The sequence below is a fragment of the Geotrypetes seraphini genome, chromosome 8 (assembly GCF_902459505.1).
Source record: "Geotrypetes seraphini chromosome 8, aGeoSer1.1, whole genome shotgun sequence".
Lineage (NCBI taxonomy): Eukaryota > Metazoa > Chordata > Amphibia > Gymnophiona > Dermophiidae > Geotrypetes > Geotrypetes seraphini.
In genome coordinates this window covers 168,767,985-168,790,414 of record NC_047091.1, presented here as the reverse complement: position 1 = coordinate 168,790,414, position 22,430 = coordinate 168,767,985, and the positions used below count along the sequence as shown (strand labels likewise).

Sequence of the window (22,430 nt, the reverse complement as noted above, 5' to 3'; positions counted from 1 at the left end):
AGTACCTGGCCAAAACCCAAGGATTAGCAACATTCTATTATCTCAAAGAATAGCAAGATTCCGGAACCCCAATGAGAGCAACATTCCAGAGCTGAGATTGTGATGTCATAATGCCTCATTCCACAGTGCCTCAGAGCCAACCTCATCAGTGATGTTACAATGGCTTAATTGTCCTATACTTGGCTCCTGTAAGAACATAAGAATAGCCATAATGGGTCAGACCAAAGGTCCATCAAGCCCAGTAGCCCGTTCTCACAGTGGCCAATCCAGGTCCCTAGTACCTGACCAAAACCCAAGGAGTAGCAACATTCCATGCTACTGATCCAGTTTTGCTGCATCTCTAAGTTTATCCAAGTCATTTGAAAAATAAAAATACAATTTGATGACGGGAGTCTTGGATGAATATCTAGCAGTTTCCTTTGCCTTACCCCCTCTTTTACAAAGCCGCGCTAACATTTTTAACCCCAGGCGCAGCAATAACAGCTCGGACGCTCATAGGCTGGCGCCAAAAACACTAGTGCGGCTTTGTAAAAGAGGGGTTTAGTTTATTCATGTGTCTGTTGATGTCATCCTAGTTTCACGAGTGACACACGTGAATCTTGCAGTTTGCGCCCTAGCCTTCCTTCTCTCTCACTTCAAAAAAGTCCTCGGGTACTAAATCACACTTTCATATGAAAAAGTCGTAACAAGGTTTCTGTAGGTGAACACATTTATGAAAAGTGTTATTTAGTACCCGAGGATTTTTTTTTTTTTAAGTGAGTGTGATATATATACCTTGTGAATCAATACGTCAAGCTCCGTCCCTGGCCGCGTTCAAATCCAAACTAAAGGCCCACGTTTTTGAAACTACCTTCAACTCTTAACTCCCCCCCTCACTGCTGTCAGATACCTAGACCCACTTCAACCTCCCCAAGCCTGAAATGTCCTGTCTAAATTAGATTGTAAGCTCTTCTGAGCAGGGACTGTCAATTGTATGTTAAAATGTACAGCGCTGCGTACGCATTTCAGCGCTATAGAAATAATAAATAGTAGTAATTTATTTAAGCCTTCCTTCACTGCTATAATTTGGAGTGGGCATGGGAGGCAGTGCCCCCTCTCCCCAAATGTTGCAGGTGCTAATGTTGAATTGGTCCCCTTCCTCCATGGACATAAGACTTCTTTGGCTCCTCCCCCCCTCCCCCTTTTCAAAGCAGAGGCAAACTCCAGCATTGCTTTTCTTCTCTCATTCTCTTTTACTTATGCTTCTGTTGTTTCCAGGCTTTGGGTGGCCGAGAAAGACCACGGGAGCTCACAGCACGGCTCTGCATGGGGCAGGAGTGTAGGAAAATCGCTTCTGACCCGCGGCACTGCTAGACCACCAGGTAAGGTCCATGCTCCGATCGCCCTCCCCCTGCCGCCTCTAAGAGCCTCCCTCCGCCTCCGATCCCCCCCTCCTCTGAAAGCCTCTCTCCGCCTCTGATCCCCCCTCCGCCGCCTCTGAAAGTCTCCCTCCACCTCCGATCCCCCCCTCCGCCACCTCTGAAAGTCTCCCTCCACCTCCGATCCCCCCCTCCGCCACCTCTTAAAAGCCTCCCTCCACCTCTGATCCCCCCCTCCGCCACCTCTGATCGCCTCCCTCCGCCTCTGATCCCCCCCCTCCGCCACCTCTGAAAGCCTCCCTCTGCCTCCGATCCCCCCCTCCGCCGCCTCTGAAAGCCTCCCTCCGCCTCCGATCCCCCCTCCGCCGCCTCTGAAAGCCTCCCTCCGCCTCCTATCCCCCCCTTACGCCGCCTCTGAAAGCCTCCCTCCGCCTCCAATCCCCCCTCCACCGCCTCTGAAAGCCTCCCTCCGCCTCCAATTCCCCCCTCCGCCGCCTCTGAAAGCCTCTCTCTGCCTCCGATCCCTCCCTCCGCCGCCTCTGAAAGCCTCCCTCCGCCTCCGATCCCCCCGCCGCCTCTGAAAGCCTCCCTCCGCCTCCGATCCCCCCCTCCGCTGCCTCTGAAAGCCTCCCTCCGCCTCCGATCCCCCCCCCACCTCTGATCGCCTCCCTCCAAGTCCTGGGGCCGTTTTTTTCGATGCCAATGAGCGATTCTGGGGGGGGGGTGGCCTGGGGGAAAAAACGCAGATAATCGAAACCGAGAATATGGAAGGGGAAGTGTATTCCAGTCAAGACTTTCATATCGGCGAGTGCTACCTAAGACCACTTTGACTGAAGTGAAATCTGTGGGGATCAGTGGCCTTCGGTACAACGTTAGATGCAACTGTGCTCACTAGGGATTTTTCTGACGGATCCTGGAAAGTATATTACCTTTATATCCCAGCACTTCAAATACATTCAGCAAAATAAGTAAATGTTTTGATTATGAAGTAAAGTATCTGTCAGGCTACTGCATTATGCATTCTGATTGGTTGGCATAATGTGTGGAAATCCCCGGTCAACATTAAACACTTTCTGGATACCCATTTGAAGGCATTACTACTGTCTAGGTCACTGTCCCTCAAACCTTTTTTAGTCTGGCACAGTAAATGGAGCAAATGTTTTTTGTGGCACATAATACATTACATTACATTAGTGATTTCTATTCCGCCTGTGCCTTGCGGTTCTAAGCGGATTACAAAATTAGAAGAAATCTGGACATTTCCAGGAAGTTTACATATCAAGTACATATCAAATTTACATATCAAGTAAGAAAGTAAAGTTTAAAGTTTAAAGTTTAAAGTTTAAAGTTTATTAGGATTTTATATACCGCCTATCAAGGTTATCTAAGCGGTTCTACAATCAGGTACTCAAGCATTTTCCCTATCTGTCCCGGTGGGCTCACAATCTATCTAACGTACCTGGGGCTATGGAGGATTAAGTGACTTGCCCAGGGTCACAAGGAGCAGTGCGGGGTTTGAACCCACAACCCCAGGGTGCTGAGGCTGTAGATCCAACCACTGCGCCACACACTCCTCCATAGAATAACAATACATTCAGGTTATAGAAGATTATTACATAACGTTGAGGAAAGAAATATTCTGGTTACAGATGGAGGTTGCTTGTTTAGGTTTCTGAATATATATTGGGGATATGGTTTGAAGAATTGGCTAGCCCAGGGGTGTCCAATGTCGGTCCTCGAGGGCCGCAGTCCAGTCGGGTTTTCAGGATTTCCCCAATGAATATGCATTGAAAGCAGTGCATGCAAATAGATCTCATGCATATTCCTTGGGGAAATCCTGAAAACCCGACTGGACTGCGGCCCTCGAGGACCGACATTGGACACCCCTGGGCTAGGAGATACTATAGGGGAGGTATTCATGAAGGAATATGCATGTGCGAGTAGGATGGAGGTTAGAATGATGGGAGGTGTTTTTTGAATAGAAGAGTTTTGATTTCTTTTAATTGAAATTATAAAATCGCAAGACCAACAAAAAAATTAAATTTGAGAGTTATTTATTTAATGTTATTTAAGCTATGTATAGATAATTGTAACAACGATGAAACTAAAGTAGATAGAATTGCTAATCAATGAGACAGATGTGCTTGTTTTATGAGTGCAAATTAACTCAAAATGTGGCTTGATAGCCAACAAATAAATACGTATTTCATCATCCACCATGTGCACTTGTTCTCTTTTTTTCGATTTATTTTCTGTCAGAGCTGAAAATCGCAAAGTTATGAAGAGCCAAACGGTTAACAAAGCCTTTGGTAACAAAGCACACACTGAATCTTTCCAGGGCACACCGTTTGAGAGACACTGGACTAGGTATCCAATCCAAAACATGGGGAATACAATAGAAATGCTGGGATTACCTCAGATACAAAGTAGAGGTCTACACGGGAACAGGGATTGCAGGAATCCCACGGGACTCTCACAGGGATCCCCCCCCCAGGTCTATGGGACTCCTGCGGGGACCCTAGGTCTATGGGACTCCCGTGGGGATCCCCCCTCCCCTCTCCCCAGGATCACAGGAGTCCCGCGGGGATCGAACCAGGGTTCTCGAAGCCTGGAAAGATAATTAGTAGAAGATAGACAAAAGCAGAAACTGGGACCAAGATGATGGAAAACCAAAATGTTCCACCGGCTACAGCAAGGGAAATGTTCATTTTGAGGGGGGCTAAGCTCAAAGTGGGAGGCCCAGCCCCCTCTCACGGTTGTGCCACCAATTGTGTTTAGTACAAAATGAAGTTACTTGCTGAGTTTGTTTTGGGGTTTCCGGTTCAGTTCTTACGCAACCCTTGCCCTGAAAAGAGCCTCTCTCAATTCTGCTTTAAATGATTTTGATGCTGTATTGTTGGATTCTTTACTCATTGCTGCATTAAAAACCATTTGTGGATCTTGGAAGGACTTCTCACAAGTTACCTAGGCCAGATGGTGGAAGCAGGATTTGTTTGCTCTACAGATATCAGCTTTATATTGCCAAAAAATCCAACTCTTTTATTTCTTTTAATAAGAAATGGTCGACCCTACAATCACATGATCTAATGTCTATTCTAATTCTTTGGGGGGGGGGGAGGACAGGCAGGGACGAAGGGGATTCTGGCGGGGATGGGCGGGATTTCTGTCCCCACGCAACTTTCTAATAGAAAGCCAATTCCCAACATAGGAGAAACAAATATTTTAATATGCCTTCAATGATATTTACAATACATAGGAGTCAATATTCAGCCAGCAGCTGTCAGCTTTTCTTTTTTCTTTTATACTGACTACTGCCATATAAAGCAGACCTGGTGAGGTCTGGAAGTTACCTGGGTAGAGCTGATTATTCAATGCCAGTGTTTCTGCTCTTACTGATGGATGCTGCAGCATGACATGACGTTACAGTCATCACCCGTTTTGAACAGGACTGTCCCTTTTTTAGATCCCCTGAACCATTGTCCCCACGCACAGCTTCGGGCTGCCGAAATGTCCCGTTTTCAGGGACAGCGTTCCGAAGCTGTCCGGGGGGGACAACAGGACAGACGATCGCTTCCCCTCCCTCCAGCGCCGAAGCCTGCCCCCCCCCCTTGGTCCGGCCCCCACTGCTGCTGCCTACCGCCGCTTCAAACCCCGCCGCTGCCGCTGCCGCCAGCCTCAACTAAAGAGAAGGAAGGTCCAGGCGCCGGCCCACAAACCTTCTTCCCGACGTCAATTCTGACGTCGGAGAGGAAGTTCATTACTTCTTTTTCAAAACTTAAAGTACAAAAGCAAAGACTAAGCTAAGCTCAATACTTACTAGCTATACCTTCCCTGAAAACAATAGGTACAAGAAGATCAGATATGTTTTCTGTTATGGGCCCACAATGGTGGAACTCTCTGCCACAACATATTAAAAATGAAAAATTTTCTTTCTTTTAAAAAATCCTTAAAAACGCACCTTTTTTAAAGATGCTTTTAATACTCAATATTAACATTTTTATTTTTTAATTTTTTATCTACCCCCGTTTCTTTCTGTTTTTTCCATATATGTTTTTCTCGATATTATAGATGTAACCTTTGCCCTTCTTCCCTCCCCAGTTCAAGTCTGTCTTGTCATAAATTTGATGTTAATGAATTTTTAATTTGTATCTTTATAATCTTGTCCCTTTTTTACTTGTGTACATCGCTTTGTAAACAGATTCAGCGATACATCAAATATTAATAAACCTTGAACCTTAAGCATATAGGATCCTTGCTTGGAAGATGGTAAAAAAAAAAAAAGAATGCAAAAAATATCAACTGGGGTCTCTGGCATTGCACCCGAAATGAAACCGAGCACACTTCCTTGGCCTCAAGGTCTTTATCTGCCACCATATGCTATGTTTCCATTTTAAAGATGAAACTCCTGTGTTGCTGAATACTCATCTCAGACAATAAAACCGTAACCATTCCCTCTAACAAAATCGCAATTACAGTTTTGCTTTCTGAAAAAGATTTAAAATGTTGACATTTGATTTCATCAACATATCTAGCTCTTCCCAAGCATAAAACTATTGGGTTTTATGAAGCCATAGATTATTCAGAAAGCTTTGCTCCTGAAGTCCAGAACATAAATAACAGGGAAATGAAATCTTGGATGCGGCTTTTGGAGCCAAAGTGCAATTAATTAGTCAAGCTCAGTAGAAGAAAAGTATATTTATTTGATCATCATTAAACTTATGGTGTCCTAAGAGAATATGTGCGACAGACTAAGTACTACAGTATATCTTGATTAAGAACGACGTGTTTTTAACACACAAAGTTTTCATTCAAGCCTGGTTAACCTGCAAATAGTTCTCAACTTAAGTTTTAAAATGAGTCATAAAGCTGCTTTATTTTCCTTAAAGGTGCCTTTCAAAAATTTTGTCTTCATTTTATGACGGCAGATTAGTGCCTGCAGAGACAGCACCGGTAACACCACAGAATCATGAGGGGAGCCACTCCATGTATTTCAGGTACAGAGTAACACTGGGGCAAATTTTTCCCCATCCCCCACGGGATCTATATCCATCCTTTTCCTGTCTCTTTCCCATTCCTGCAAGCTCTGCCTTCATTTGCACAAGCCTCGAACATTTTAAAATCATAAGTGTTTGAGGCTTGTGCAAATGAGGACAGAGCTGGCAGGGACGAGGACATATTTGTCCCAGTGTCAATCTACTATGTTTTCTACATAAAAATAGTACTACGCATTTACGGACAAATGCACAAACACAAGCAAAAATTGAAAATGTTAGCTCAGTGCAACTGTGATGTCCTATATGATATTCAATTTGATACCAACGTCCAATACTGTGCATGCACTGTACCTTTAATTGAAAATAAATAAAAAAAAGTTTTAAAAATGTTACTCAACAGATGTTGCACAAAATGTCCCGTCCATTACCATAATCACAATGGATTGCAAAACCACTTAGGGCCCATTAGCATACAACATGTGGTCGCCCCTCACTTTTTCCCTACCTCCCGAAGCAGGCTTGAAGCTCTTCTTCCTTGGTCGGAGTCCCTGCTCACCTCTCCATACCAAAGACCCCTCCATCTATATTACAAGTGGTCCTTCCTTCCAACTCCTCAACCTCCAAAATGAATGGAAGCCTGCCTAAAAGTACTTTTGCGCTCTACCCACGGAATGGGACGATTCATCGCGGGATGTTTCATCACATCCGCAAGGAACTGGCTGCGATGGTGTCAGGTCAAAAGCACGCCGGGACAAAGGCGCGCCCAGACAATTGAGCGCAGCGCGTGCCGCTCTAAATTACTGTTTTTAGTGCTCCGACGGGGGGTCGTGGGGGGGAACCCCCCCACTTTACTTAATAGACATCGCGCCGCGTTGTGGGGGTGTTGTGGGGGGTTGTAACCCCCCACATTTTACTGAAAACTTCACTTTTTCCCTGTTTTTAGGGAAAAAGTTCAGTTTACAGTAAAATGTGGAGGGTTACAACCCCCCATAACGCTGGCGCGATGTCTATTAAGTAAACTGGGGGGGTTCCCCAACAAAACCCCCCGTCGGAGCCCCTAAAAACTGTAATTTAGAACGGCGCGCGCTTTTGTCTTTCGCGCCGTTGTCTATGAACCGGCTGCAATCAATTGTCCCAAACTCCTGCTTCTTCCCTATGCTACTCTCTTGCTTACCCTCGCTGGCCAGGACTCCTCTTTGCGGGGAGTACAGATGAGGTTCTTTCTGGGGGGGGGGGGCCGGATCAGCGAAGGGAGAGCTCAACAAGTCGAAGGAAAGATTAATTCGGAGGGGTGAGGAGGCATTGCTCCCCAAACGCCGAATCAGTTATCGCGCTGAACTGGCCGTGATAAACTGTCTTAGACCCCTCTACTAAATGCCCTGCCTAGTGATGTTTCACCACTATGGTGAGAATGATGAAGCACTGCTAGGTTACATTATTCACCAGTGCTCAGCAGTACCAGCAAGGGGGCTTTGGCATCTCTCCTGCCATTATAAAATGGCAAGAAATCACTACAGAGGTGGAAGGGTACTCAGTGTGTGTGTGTGTGGGGGGGGGGGGAGAGGGGTTGACTGTCTTTGCACAATTATGCAGCAAAAGGTTTCTCGGCAAAGGCTGGATTTTAATTGAGGTTCATTGCTCCATCTGTTTATGCTTTGAGTGAACTGTTGTCTTGCATATTGTTGTTTCTTATACAATTCAGACATTGTTGAACCCCTGAGACAGACCTTTTGGCTGAAACACGGATCTTGTTGATTCTTTTTTTAATAAGTTTCTTATGCATGCATGCTGTTTTCCTTGGAATGTTTGTTTTGCTTGGAAAACATCTCATTCCATTAACTGCATACCCAGTAGAGGCCAAGATGCTTCCAGCATCTCCTCATTTGCATGCAGGTACACACCGACCTCTGACTGTGGTTCAGCATGCACACCAACCTTTAATGCACAGCCCTGACAGTGCTGAACAAATAAAATGAATTAAATGGCACAAGAAGTTCATTTTTAGTGCTTAGCAATACACGGGACAGGCACCTGGGATCTCTTTGGGAGAGAAGGACATAGTGGATGTTACGGATGGGCCTTTATCTGCCATCATGTTTCTGTGTTTCGTTATTTAATACCATATTCTCCAGCTAGATCTCTAAGATCAACATCTGCTCACCATTCCGTCTCTGAAAATAATAGGCACTAGAAGAGCTACAATTTTTTCTATCCTAGCACCCCAGCTTTGGAACAAGCTACCAATTTATCTATGTGCTGAAACCTCTTTAGAAAAATTTAAAAGCACACTAAAAAGCCACCTATACAAAGATGCATATGAGTCATAGATTGGATTACTTTTTCTATCAACAATCTTAGGCTCAAACACTTAAATTTAACCAGATCTGTATATAGGTCACAATTTCTCCTATTCACTTTTAGACCTAGTTTTATTTAAAATATTTTTAATTACCCTCCTGATGTTGTTTCTCCTTAAATGTTTTTCTATTTTCTTAAACAATTGTAATTCACCCCCTCTTTCCTTATGCATCACTATTTAATTATGTATATTGACTCTCGACTGTATGTTTATTAGTATAAATTGCCTTATTTTGTCCCCCCCCCCAAATTATTATTGTTATACGCATTGAAAATATTTGATATTGCATTTACATCAAAATTTTAATAAACTTGATTTAATGGCATCAGCGGCTGAACAAATTGCCATGAGCTATACAGAATTTCAATGCAGAAGCTTTAGCCATCCTTTAGTTTAGACCAATGCGCTGCAAACCTTTTAAAGATGCGGACACTAAATGCGAGCCCGTGGCTGGAGGGCATCCGGAAATGTGCAGATGCTGATGTGATGACATCACTCGCACATGTGATGTCATCATATAGACGTTCGCGCATGCACTCTAGCCGCAGCCCTGAGACTCTTAATGCCGCTGGTGCTGGGTTTCTAGACATGGAGAAGTGCAGATAGCAGGAGAGGCACTAGCGCCGGCTAACTGCCTATGACATGCCTCTCACCGTGAGAGGCACACCCTCTAAGCAGTCAGCTGGCGCCGCTCCTCCTCGGGCGTCTTGCGGCACACCTGGAATCTGCCGCTTTAGACCTCGCCACAATGACGTTTTAACTTGCGAGAGCATACCTGTCCTCGTCTCCTTCGCCACTCCAGGTGCCATACTGACTGTCTGCTTCTCGAACGAGTGTATCTGTATCCTTGGTTACTGGAGAAGGTCTAGCAAAGCATTGCTTCAGCTGGTCCTGAAATACAGTAGATTGTAGTGAGTTAATATCTTCCTCCAGAAACATGTAATAAAATTCTAAGAAAATTAATGCATGCAACTTTGCTTGTCCAGAAAATATCACTATACTGTACACCAGGGGTGTCAAAGTCCCTCCTCGAGGGCCGTAATCCAGTTGGGTTTTCAGGATTTCCCCAATGAATATGCATGAGATCTATTTGCATGCACTGCTTTCATTGTATGCAAATAGATCTCATGCATATTCATTGGGGAAATCCTGAAAACCCAACTGGATTGCGGCCCTCGAGGAGGGACTTTGACACCCCTGCTTTACACCAAACATCCAGTTTACATCACACCACGCATTGGAACAGATCAGAAAAGTTTCATCGCCTAATACACCACAGAAATGGAGAAAAAACCTCAGTGTCCTAAGGGGTGCCACAAAACTCTGATACCCCCACAGACAAACTTGTTTCAACACACTGTCGAGACAAGAAGACACATCCCTAGTCAGAAAAAAACTCCATCTACTCTCTATTCGTCAATGACTATAATTTTTCTCAGTCAAATGCAATACATAAATCTACTACAGTACTTTATAACACTTTTTTTAGGGGGAAAAAAAAATAGAACCTATCTGCAAAAAGTCCAATATCCCGCAGTGCTGAGCAGAAAAAGCAGAATACTTGCAACTTGGAGCTCATACACAATCTTTGCGGCTAGAAATCAGCACCAACAGTGCCAAAATTCTAAGAGCCATAATGAGGGTGATTTTATAACAGGGTGCCTATAGGAAAACCACCTCTATTTTATAAAGTAAATGCGTAAATAGGCTCCAAGAATAATCCTCCACAGTGCACAAATGCTCCCAAGCAAACTTGCACACATGTTTTGAGGCAGATGCAACATTCTGAATGGGTATATTTACATTACAGTGTTCCCCCGCGAATTCACGGTCCCGGTCATTCATGGCATTCTCCGACCACCTCTTCCTGTACTAAAGTCGGGCTTCACCAATCAGGAGCTGCATGTCAAAGCAGCTCCTGATTGGTGAAGCCCAACTTTAGTACAGGAAGAGGCGGCTGGAGAATAGTATGAGTGATTTCCTTCAACTCGCCGGCGCTCCAGCTGCCCTCTCCTGCCTCCCCAGGTGAAAAATCGTATTCGCAGTTTTTTGATATTTGCGAGGGTTCCGGAGTACTGTATTTCTTTAATTCATTTTCTTGCCCGTTGTCCCCAAAGAGCTCAGAACGGGTTAAAGGTTTAACATACACAATTGCTGTACAAGTTTATGATACAAGTTTTTATCCTAACTTGGCTAATGATAATATACAGTTTATTGGTTACAATTTGCTATGGTTGTCCTTACGATGCAAGGTTTCCAGTATAAGTTATACCTATTTCGACACACAGAAAGTTATAGCGTATGATACAAGTTATCCTTCTGTGACGCATACTGGTTCTGGTACCAATATGCATCTCTTTCTAGTCTATTGGTCAAGGGTAGGTTGTTTTAGGTTTAGAGGTCTGCTTTTATTGCTTTTCTAAAGCTGAGGAGTCCTTTCAAGGGATCTGATCTGCAGGGGCAGTCGATTCCAGTGGCCCGGCATGAAGTGGGAGTAGGACCGTCGCTTTGCGGTTTGCAGTCGAAGGGCACAACCAGGGGGCATTTCAAGGTGCATTTCGTCCTGGGAGCGGAGGGACCGGTTCGGCACATATGGAGGAAGCTTAGTCATCATTTAGGCCGGCACCATGCCATGCAAGGATATTATATAAATATGCATGCACCTTGCAGCTCGGCTCAAAGGCTGCTGCTACGGTTCATAGACAACCCCGCGAAAGACAAAGGCGCGCGCCGACAACTGAGCGCAAGACGGAGGCGCGCGCCAAAGAAAATTACAGTTTTTAGGGGCTCCGACGGGGGGTTTTGTTGGGGAGCCCCCCCCAGTTTACTTAATAGAGATCGCGCCGGCGTTGTGGGGGGTTGTAACCCTCCACATTTTACTGTAAACTTAACTTTTTCCCTAAAAACAGGGAAAAAGTGAAGTTTTCAGTAAAATGTGAGGGGTTATAACCCCCCACACCCCCCACAACGCGGCGCGATCTCTATTAAGTAAAGTGGGGGGTTCCCCCCCACGCCCCCCCCTGTTGGAGCCATAAAAACAGTAATTTTCTGTGGCGTGCGCCTCCGCGCTGCGCTCAATTGTCTGCACGCGTCTTTGTCCCGGCGCGCTTTTGACCTGACACCGCTGCTACTGCTACTTATCACTTTTATAGCGCTGAATGGCGTACACAGCGCTGTATATTCTGACATTTATAGACAGTCCCTTCTCAGAAGAGCTTACAATTTAACTTGGACAGAAAGGCGTGACATATAGAGTTGCTTCCAGGATTACCTATGCATGGCGTGTGTAAACATATACACCTGTACAATATTATAACAGCCATCTCCTGTGTTAAAACACGGTTTTACATGCAGGAAATGCTCCATTAAATCCCTTCCAGTAGGCTATGATTTAGCTCAGGCAGACTGTAACCACATTTTTGAAAAGAATAGAACAATCTGCTTGCCACAGGAAAAGGAACTACAATTATCTGCTCATATTTTCTTTCTTACATTGCTTGATGTTAGAACAAGGCTGGGAAACTTCCACCCACACTAAAAATTGGTAGCTTGGATATATCCTGTTTCAGCACAATGTGGCTAAAGACACTTAACATGAAGACAAGAACGATTCAAAACCATCAAATTATATTTTAATCTGTCATGCAAATGTTTGTTTTCTTTATTAGGAGGGGGACGGTACAGTGGGGGGGGGGGGGGGGGGGATTGATCTCAGCAGTTTCATCATGCTCCTTTGGACTTCCAGCTAGGGCTGGGATCTGACATTATAATCTTCATTTATAACTACTTGGGGATTTTTTTTTTATTTATTTCATATCCCTTCCCAACTTACTCAAGTCCAGCCACCGTAGCAACAGTCCTTAACCAAAGGCTATATACACCAGGCCTCCTCCTAGAACCATGCAACCATGACCTCAAATCTGGACATGTTTCGTATTTATAACTGGTTTAGAATCACCTCAAATTGTGTGAAGAGAGGTCACCCATAAATTTTAATATAAGAAAACACCGACATCAAGGTTGTCTACCCCCCTCCCCCTCCAGCAACTAGCTTCTTGGCAGGTAACAATGAAAGTTCCTGTATGTTTAATGGCCGTCTGCGTCCCCCAAGGGATGGCAATACCTGAAATCTGATAACTGGCACCCGAGACCCCAAAGATCTGTATGCTGGGAGGAGTATATGATGCGACATATCCACAAAGGATGTGTCTTATTTAATCCCTGGTAAGGAGGGACCGATGTGGACCAATGGAGGAATGTCTGCATGTAGTGATGATGAAGGAACGGATGGAGAATAATAGATTGAAACTAAATATGCAAAAAACGAAAATGATGTTAGTCCAGAGGCCGCAGGTGCAGGATACTCCCGGGTTTGTACGGCTCTGGAGCACCCAAATACAGCTCTGTGATGAAGTAAAGCAGTGGTTCCTAACCCTGTCCTGGAGGACCACCAGCCAGTCAGGTTTTTGCGATAGCCCTAATGAATATGCATGAGAGAGATCTGCATATAATGGAGGAGACAGGCACGCAAATCTGCTCCATGCATATTCATTAGGGCTGTCTTGAAAAGACTGGCTGGTGGTCCTCCAGGACAGGGTTTGGGAACCACTGCGGTAAAGTATTTGGGTGTTATGCTGGATTTGAATTTGACTTTCAAAAATTATGTCCAGGATTTGATAAAGAAGATTTTTTTTCAGATCACGCCTTTTCAATACAATTCATAGAAACATAGAATATGATGGCAGAAAAGGGCTGTAGCCCATCAAGTCTGCCCACGCTAATGACCCACCCCCAGACTTCACCCGGCTAGAGATCCCACATACATATCCCATTTCTTTTTGAAATCGAGCACGCTGCTGGCGTTAATCACCTGCAATGGAAGTTCATTCCAATGATCGACTACCCTTTCGGTGAAGAAATACTTCCTGGTGTCGCCATGAAATTGCCCACCTTTGATTTTCAGCGGATGACCTCTTGTGGTTGAAGGTCCTTTAAGAAAGACCATACTTGTCTCCTGGTAAGATCAGGGTCATTCTGCAGTCTACGGTCCTGTCTTGCTTGGACTATGGTAATCTTGTGCTCTTGGGTTTTCCAGGAACCCTGCTGGGTGCATTACAGGTTGCGCAGAATTCCGTGGTTAGAACCCTCTTCCGTTTGGAAAGGACTGAGCATGTCACTGAATATTATGCGAATCTATCCTGGCTGAAATTAGAAGATCCAAATACATTTCGGGTTGCTTGTGATGGTCTATCTGTGTTTGAATGGGTTGGCTCCTGCAAGTTTGGTGGGTACTATTCATGCTTATGTTCCTTTGTCAAAATTGCGCTCTGTTTATCATGGCGATTTGTCTGTGCCGTCTATAAGGGACCTGAGGTTGAACTCCTCTCGTGTGACTATGTTCTCCTGTAGGGGACCCCCAGGAATGGAATTTCCTACCTTTGTACATCAGAAAGCAATGTAATCTTGCTGGGTTGAAGAAGCTATTGAAGAGGCATTTCTTTTGTCACATGAAGTATGGGTAGTAAGACTGCTGCTGGTCGCTTATTTGTGTGACTGTTTTATATGTATTTTTTACTATGTATGTTTATACTTATGAGCCGCTTTGGGAAATGCGGGTTATAAATAAAAAAAATTTTTTTAAAAACAATGTCTCCTTTTCATTCTTCTCCCTATTTGGGGTAGGCAGGTCCAAAGGAGGGTGCCTAGATCCCACTGAATGGTTGCTGGGTTGGAAGTTGCCTGAACAATTGGCAGGGCCTACATGGAATTATACAGTGTTCCCCCGCGAATTCGGAGTTCGCAGACTCGCTCATTCGCAGTCTGCTCCGACCGCCTCTTCCTGTAGTAAAGTCGGTCTGCACCAATCAGGGGCTGCGTGTCAAAGCAGCTCCTGATTGGTGTAGCCCGACTTTACTACAGGAAGAGGCGGTCGGAGCAGACCGTGAGTGATTTTCTTCACCCACCAGCGCTCCAGCTGCCCTCTCCTGCCTCCCCTGCCTTTTGACAGGCAAATTTGCGGGGGTTCCTGGAACGGAACTCCCGCGAATTTCAGGGGAGTACTGTACTAGGTTATACTAGGAATGTCATTCGAGTTACAGTAGGAAGCACATTAAGTTATACTAGGAGTTGCATTTGAGTTTCATCAGTCAGGTAGTGGAGGTGCTGAGTCACTGGTGCTGGGTTAGTGAAGAGGAAGGTTTTCACGGCCTTCCTGAAGTTCCATAGTCTGTCTAGCAATCTAATGGATGGGGGAGGGGACACACATGAAGTGTCAATCTAGGTATGAAATACGAGTAGGAGGATTTGCAGGTGATATTCTTTACTTCTTCCCTCATAATTCCTACCATTCTGTTTGCATTTTGGCTGCCATCACACACTGAGCAGTAAATTTCAATGCATTGCCCACGATACCACCACCTGGATCGGGGGTGGGCAACTCCGGTCCTCGAGGGCCGGAATGCAGTCGGGTTTTCAGGATTTTCCCCAATGAATATGCATTGAAAGCAGTGCATGCAAACAGATCTCATGCATATTCATTGGGGGAAATCCTGAAAACCCGACTGGACTCCGGCCCTTGAGGACCGGAGATGCCCACCCCTGACCTAGATCCTTTTCCTGGGTCGTAACTGCTCATGTAGAACCTATTCTTCCTTACATGCAACACATTACTGTACACTTGTCCATATAAAAATATTAAGTTTCGCCTGCCATTCGAAAGGCTATGCTTTCAGCTTCACAAGGTCTTCCTGTAATTTTTGTAAATATTATTATTATTAATAACTTTGAATTATTATGTATCATCTGCAAAACTGATCACCTTACTCACTGTTCCCATTTCCACATCATTAAAATTTTTTTTTTAAAAAGCCACCGGTCCTAGTACTGATCTCTTTGGCACTCCGCTATTCCCATTCTTCAATCAAGAGAATCGGCTCGTTAACCTTACCCCCTCCTTTAACTAAGTTTCCAGGTTTATTAATATTTTGATATACCAACCATCGACATGTATTTGGTCGGTGTCAGGTCAAAAGCGCGCCGGGACAAAGGCGCGAGCAGGCTCCAACGGGGGGGGTGTGAGGGGAAACCCCCCTACTTTACTTAATACAAATCGCGCCGTGTTGTGGGGGCGTTGTGGGGGGTTTGGGGGGTTACAGTAAAATGTGGGGGGTTACAACCCCCCAAACCCCCCACAACGCTGGTGCGATTTGTAGTAAGTAAACTGGGGGTGCTCCCCAACAAAACCCCCCATCGGAGCCCCTAAAAACAGTAATTTTCTTCAGCGCGCGCCTCCGTCTTGCGCTCAGTTGTCGGCGCGCGCCTTTGTCTTCCGCGTTGTTGTCTATGAACCATTTGGTCGGTTTACAATGCTAAAAATATAAAGTATACAATTTTTAAAAATAAAAGAATACAATTTTAAAAAAGGGGTGGGTGGGAGCGGGGTTGAGACAACTACATTGACATAAGTGAAACAAGAGGAGATAGAGGTGGGGGAAGAATAATAATTACATCATAAAATAAAAATAAAGGGAGGTAAGGGGGGGATGGGAAGGAACATCAAGGAAGGGGAGATCGCTTCTTAGAAGCGGTTCTCATGAGAGGAAGGGAGAAAATGCTGCATTTGAATAAGCGATGTTATCTTATAGTTTAAGAACATAAGAATAGCCTCACTGGGTCAGACCAATGGTCCATCAAGCCCAGTAGCCCGTTCTCACGGTGGACAATGCAGGTCATTAGTACCTGGCCAAACCCAAGGTGTAGCAATATTCCATGCTACCGATCCAAGGCAAGCAGTGGCTTCCCCCCTGTCTTTCTCAATGACAGACTATGGACTTTTCCTCCAGGAACTTGTCCAAACCTTTCTTAAAACCAGCTATGCTATCCGTTCTTACCACATCTTCTGGCAATGCGTTCCAGAGCTTAACTATTCTCTGAGTGAAAATGAATTTCCTCCTATTGGTTTTAAAAGTATTTCCCTGTAACTTCATCGAGTGTCCCCTAGTCTCTGTGATTTTTGACGGAGTGAAAAATCGATCCACTTGTACCCGTTCTACTCCACTCAGGATTTGGTAGACTTCAATCATCTCCCCCCCTCAGCCGTCTCTTTTCCAAGCTGAAGAGCCCTAACCGTTTAAGTTTTTCCTCATACGAGAGCTGTTCCATCCTCTTTACCATCTTGGTCGCTCTTCTTTGAACCTTTTCTAGCGCCACTATATCTTTCTTGAGTTAAGGAGACCAGAATTGAACGCAATACTCCAGATGAGGTCGCACCACGGAGCAATACAGGGGCATTATAACATTCTTAGTCTTGTTAACCATCCCTTTTTTAATAATTCCCAGCATCCTGTTTGCTTTTTTGGCCGCTGCCGCACATTGGGCGGAAGATTTCATTGTATTGTCTACGATGACACCCAGATCCTTTTCTTGGGTGCTAATCCCAAGGTGGACCCTAGCATCCGGTAACTGTGATTCAGGTTATTCTTCCCAATGTGCATCACTTTGCATTTGTCCACATTAAATTTCATCTGCCCTCTGGACGCCCAGTCTTCCAATTTGCTAAGGTCCGCCTGCAATTTTTTCACAATCCGCATGCGTTTTAATAACTTTGAACAGTTTAGTGTCATCTGCAAATTTAATCACCTCACTCGTCGTTCCAATTTCCAACTTAGTTAGTTTGTTTTGTTTTTAATTTCCTCACGAGTCTCTCATGAGAGACTGCCAAAAGCTTTCTGAACATCCAGATACAGTATGTCAACTGGCTCTCTTCCATCCACATGCAGCTTTGTATTTTCAAATCACTGATAGTGAAAATAAACAGTACATGGATGAAACTTTTCAGCCATATAGTACAATTCAAAAGCACGGCACTGCAGTGCATTTCATATCCTGGTGGGCCTGAGTCATCCTTATTTATTTTTATTTATTGTATCTTTTAATGCATCATTTTTGTAAACCGCTTAGAAACCTCATGGTTATTAGCGGTATATAAGAATTAAATTAAATTAAATCCAATGAAACAAGAACTGCTACTGTAGGTTTTCTGACTCATGCAGGTGCACGGCTCCCTCTTCTATTGATTGGACAATGTGAGGACAGCAAGTATTCACATTTTGCTCTGAGCGGGCAGTGTTCAGTTCCATGTAATTTATCTTCCTAAACAAAATACCTGCAGGACCTTGTGTCTGCTAGAAATAATTCCTTTGAACTACTAACATCTCCTTTGTTTGTTCTTTTTTAATCAGTACTTTTGCTTCAGGAGCAAAAGGCATACTGGTATTTCTCCATTTATTTATTAAAAAAAAAATTCTTACCCACCTATTCCTAGGCGGTTTACAAAATACAATCATAACATGAAACAGTCCCTTTGCTAGCAGCACGCATGACACATCTCAAAGAAGGATTTCTAACTTTTAAAGAAATAAAACCGAAATAAGGATTTAATACTCAGTAACATTAAGCTTGCTTCTGCTGTGTTTGCTATTAGAGACCTTAGGCCTGTCATTACAGAGCTCAATTAAAGAAAAAAAAAATGGGGAAGGGGAAAATGGGGCAGACAATTCAGGAGTGCAAAAATAAATATTAAGGAGGTCATTTTAAAAGCATCTGGATGTGTAAAAGGGAAGATTAGGTTCTTAGCGCGATAATTTTGATAGAAACAGGATCATGATCATAGAAACCTGATGGCAGATAAAAGCCAAATGGCCCATCCGCAGCATCCACCATTTCCTCCTCTCCCTATTGGCTAAGGCTTTTAACATTTGCATCTCCTCTTCCTATAGGCTAAGGCTCTTTACACCTGCATTGTGATGTCATAGAACTTTCTGGTTATAGAAACATTGTAACATGATGGCAGATAAAGGCCAAATGGCCCATCCGCAGCATCCATTATCTCCTCCTCTCCCTATTGGCTAAGGCTCTTAACATTTGCATTTCCTCTTCCTATAGGCTAAGGCTCTTTACACCTACATTGTGATGTCATAGAACTTTATGGTTATAGAAACATAGAAACATGATAGCAGATAAAGGCCGAATGGCCCATCCTCAGCATCCACTATCTCCTCCTCTTCCTAAGAGATTCCATGTGCCTGTCCCATGCTTTCTTGAATTCAGACTCAGTCTTTGTCTCTACCACCTCTACCAGGAGACTATTCCACACATCTACCTCCCTTTCTGTGTCTATAAACGATTCTTTAGTATGTTGCTTTCGTACCAAGCTGCTATATGGGATAAACAACTTGGTAATATTATGTCAACCTCCATCTCATACCTAGCCTTTAGTAAAAGCCTGAAGGTTTGGCAAATATCATGAATTGATTATGATCAACTGTGTATATTCAGTATTTTTTCATCTTTTGTTAACCACTCTGAACCGAGAGGCAGTTGTGGTATATAAGTTTTATGTTATGTTACCACCTCTTAACTTCATCCTTTCAAATGAGACAGATTTGCTCATGCGCATTTATGCCACTTAGGTATTTAAATGTTTCTACCATATCTCCCCTTTACCGCCTTTCCTTCAAAGTATACATATTGAGATCTTTAAGTTTGTCCCCATATGCCTTATGATGAAGACCACTCACCATTTTAGTAGCTTTCTTCAGAACTGACTCCATCTTGTTTATATCTTTTTGAAGGTGTGGCCTCTAGAATTGTACCCAATATTCTAAATGAGGTCTCACCAGCGTCTTATACAGGAGTATCTATACTTCCTTTTCCCTATTGGCCATATCTCTCCCTATAAAGCTGCTGATAAATCTTTAGCCCATTCACTATTCATAACTTAAATCTAAAATTTTTTTATTAAGCCTTCAGAATGTGCCACCACCAGCAGGATCGCGGCGGAGGAAACAGCTCAAAGCACTTTGCAAAGATGCTGTAACCATGATCTTCGCTGCAGGCTGAAACTATAAGATAAATGGTGCGGGGAGGCTAGGGGAAACACGGAGGCCTTCCTGGGGGGGGGGGATGCGCAGTCCTTCGGGGAGGCCAGGGGGAAAGCCGACAGCAGCACTTCCTGACTGACCCTCCCTCCTCGCCCTCTAAAGCAGATGCGACAGCGGCCGGCCAGCAAGAGCAGCGCTGCCGCTCCTGCTTTAGGGGGCAAGGGGGGGCGGGTCCAAATCGTGCACTTACTGATTGCATGAGTCGCTATTTGTTGATCTTAAAATGTCAGGTAGGGACTTATCTGCTCCTACATGTTTCGCCAAAGGCTTTATCAAGAAGAAGTCCTGCCTTCAGTATCGTGTGTTGATTGTAAAGTGCTGCGTACCCTTTTCAGCGCTATAGAAATGATAAATAGTAGTAATAGTAATAGATAGCGGAGGCGGAGCCATAAAATGTAGATGATGATGCCTTCTACACAAACTCGCAAGTAGAAGTGATTAGCCTACTGGTTCAAGACTCGTATGCCTTTTGCATTAGAAAACAATATTAACATGTCTAGATTGCACCACTAGGCATAGCGCTTTCTGCTTCACGGCTCCAAACCTCTAGAACTCTTTGCCGCTATTGGTTGGTAGCCAACTATCTTTGAAAAAGATATCAGCAGCTTTCTGGACAAGCCTAGGATCTGATTCACGTCATTCATCTAAATACTTTGGTTAGTTGTTATATATTACATGTAGATAAGTTTGTTTTGTAAGAGTACGAGCTTGTGTCTTTTCTTTTCTATTTTCTCTTGCAGTTCCTTTTTGTTTGTATGTATTGCATCTCTCTATTGTCAGAAGAGACAAAATAAAACCAACAGATGCAATTTTAGTGTTATTTAAATGCAAGTGCTGCTGTGCAATGAATTTAAAAAGGAGTTTTTTGTTCGATATCGGATCTGAAACCAAATTCATGGATAATCTAGCAAGCACAATTTAAACTTTAAAATAAGTTCTAGCATCTGAAATATAAAACGTCTCCTCCCCTCCTTTTCAGTAGCAAAACGATGCCTTTCAAATTAAAGAATGGCCTTGGCTCCCCCTCCTACCCTACCCTACAGAACACAATTTGGAGCTCAGAAAACTATGCAGCCATAAAAGCTGTTTAAATCTCAGGAGTCGGGTTTATTGAACAGCGCTCTCTTATCTGCACGCAATGTAATTTGAGAGGCATTTATACGGCAAGTCAAAGGGAAGCTTGTCAGGCGGCTGTGGACAGTGTGCATTTTAAAAATAAAGACACGGTATTAAAGCATTAGGCGTATTAAAACTCAAACTATTTCTGTCCCTTAAAAAATGGGCTGCAAATGAGGAAAGCCAGAAAAGGCAGCCTGTGCATGCAGTCTCTTTGAAATAGGTTGTTAGAGACTATCAAGTTTTAAACGACTGGCAGCAGAAATGGTAGGTATATTATAATAAAGGGAAAGAGGGCAGGAGACTTGAAAGGACTAAGGGGTCCTTTTACAAAAGGTGCGCTAAGCGTTTTAGCGCATACTGATCGCGCGCTAAACGCTAACGCGTGAATGTTGGTCTACGGACGCGTTAGCGTTTAGCGCACTCGTATATTTATTGTGCGCTAAAATGGCTAATGCTCCTTTGTGAAAGGGGGGGGGGAGGGTAAGTTGCAATCAGTTTATTAGCAGGTAGAAGAGGAAGAGGCAGAATTATTAGTAGCCATAATACTGCCCTGAAAAGCCAACACACAGTTAACGTAGATTTGAGAAAAAAACAAAACACTGGTTTCTTTCAATAAATCCCCACAGCTGTGTTCTGTCGTAACGCGTCTCCCATGTATTGAGAAATACGACGTTTTGAACTTGGGCTACAGGCTTGAAAATGCATCCCAATGTTAAATGGCTTCCCTATTAAGAAATACACAGTAGCTACAGAACAGTAGGGTGGGGGGAGGGGGGAAGAAGTAAAGGACACAACATAAGGGAAACGCAAGGGGCTTACTGCTGTATGACCAGAAAAGGAGAGCAGCTAGGAAGCACAGGAGAAAAACAAAGTTTTCATTAGGGTTTTAAATCAGAGACTTTCACTTTGGGTTAGTCACGTAACCCTCCATTGTCCCAGATACAAAATAACCCCCTTTTTACTAAACTGTAGCATGGTTTTTTAGCGCCAGCCGCCATGGTAACAGCTCCTACGCTTATAGAATTCCTATGAGCATTGGAGTTGTTACCGCCGCGGCTGGCGCTAAAAACTGCATTATGGTTTAGTAAAAAGGGGGGATAAGTACCTATATATAAGTACTTTTAGCCTCTCTGGCACCTCTATGAAAATGGCCATTTTCTAAGAGGCACCAGAGAGGACAAGAGCTACTAGCCATGCCCCCCACCCACCCGGACCATCAGGGATTCTCAAAGTAGCCACCAGGGGGGTTTGAAGAGTTCAGAGGACCATGCGGAGGGGGGGGGGGGAGGGATTCAGAGGACCTTGGGGTGCTGGAACTCCTAAAGCAGCCTTAGGGCACGGTTTACAGAACTTAAGAGGAAAGGAACTACAATGAAGGGATAAAGGAGAGGGACTAAGAAGATAGAGAGGGACCGGATGCTAGAGAACGGGAGGTAATTAGATTTTTGAAAAGAGCCAAGTTTTCAAGTGTTTGCGGAAGGATTGGAAGGAGCTTGAATTTCTGAGCAGGGGTGAGAGGTTGTTCCAGAGTTCTGTGGTTCTAAAGGGGAGGGATGTTCCAAGTTTTCCTGCACGGGATATACCTTTTATAGAGGGGAAAGACAGTTTCAGTTTTTGTGAGGGTCTAGTGGGGTGTGGGTTTGAGGAGTTCCAAAAGAGT

At 44.2% G+C, this 22,430-nt stretch overlaps 1 protein-coding gene across 1 annotated transcript in view; it reads right to left on the bottom strand.

Moving 5' to 3' along the window:
- The window catches only part of KIAA1671 (KIAA1671 ortholog), a 282,787-nt gene that overhangs the window by 26,127 nt on the left and 234,230 nt on the right, over positions 1 to 22,430 (bottom strand). Inside the window, exon 6 of the mRNA XM_033955253.1 lies at positions 9,487 to 9,602. Coding sequence (XP_033811144.1) covers positions 9,487 to 9,602 — 116 coding nt within the window. The remainder of the gene's footprint in view (positions 1 to 9,486; positions 9,603 to 22,430) is intronic.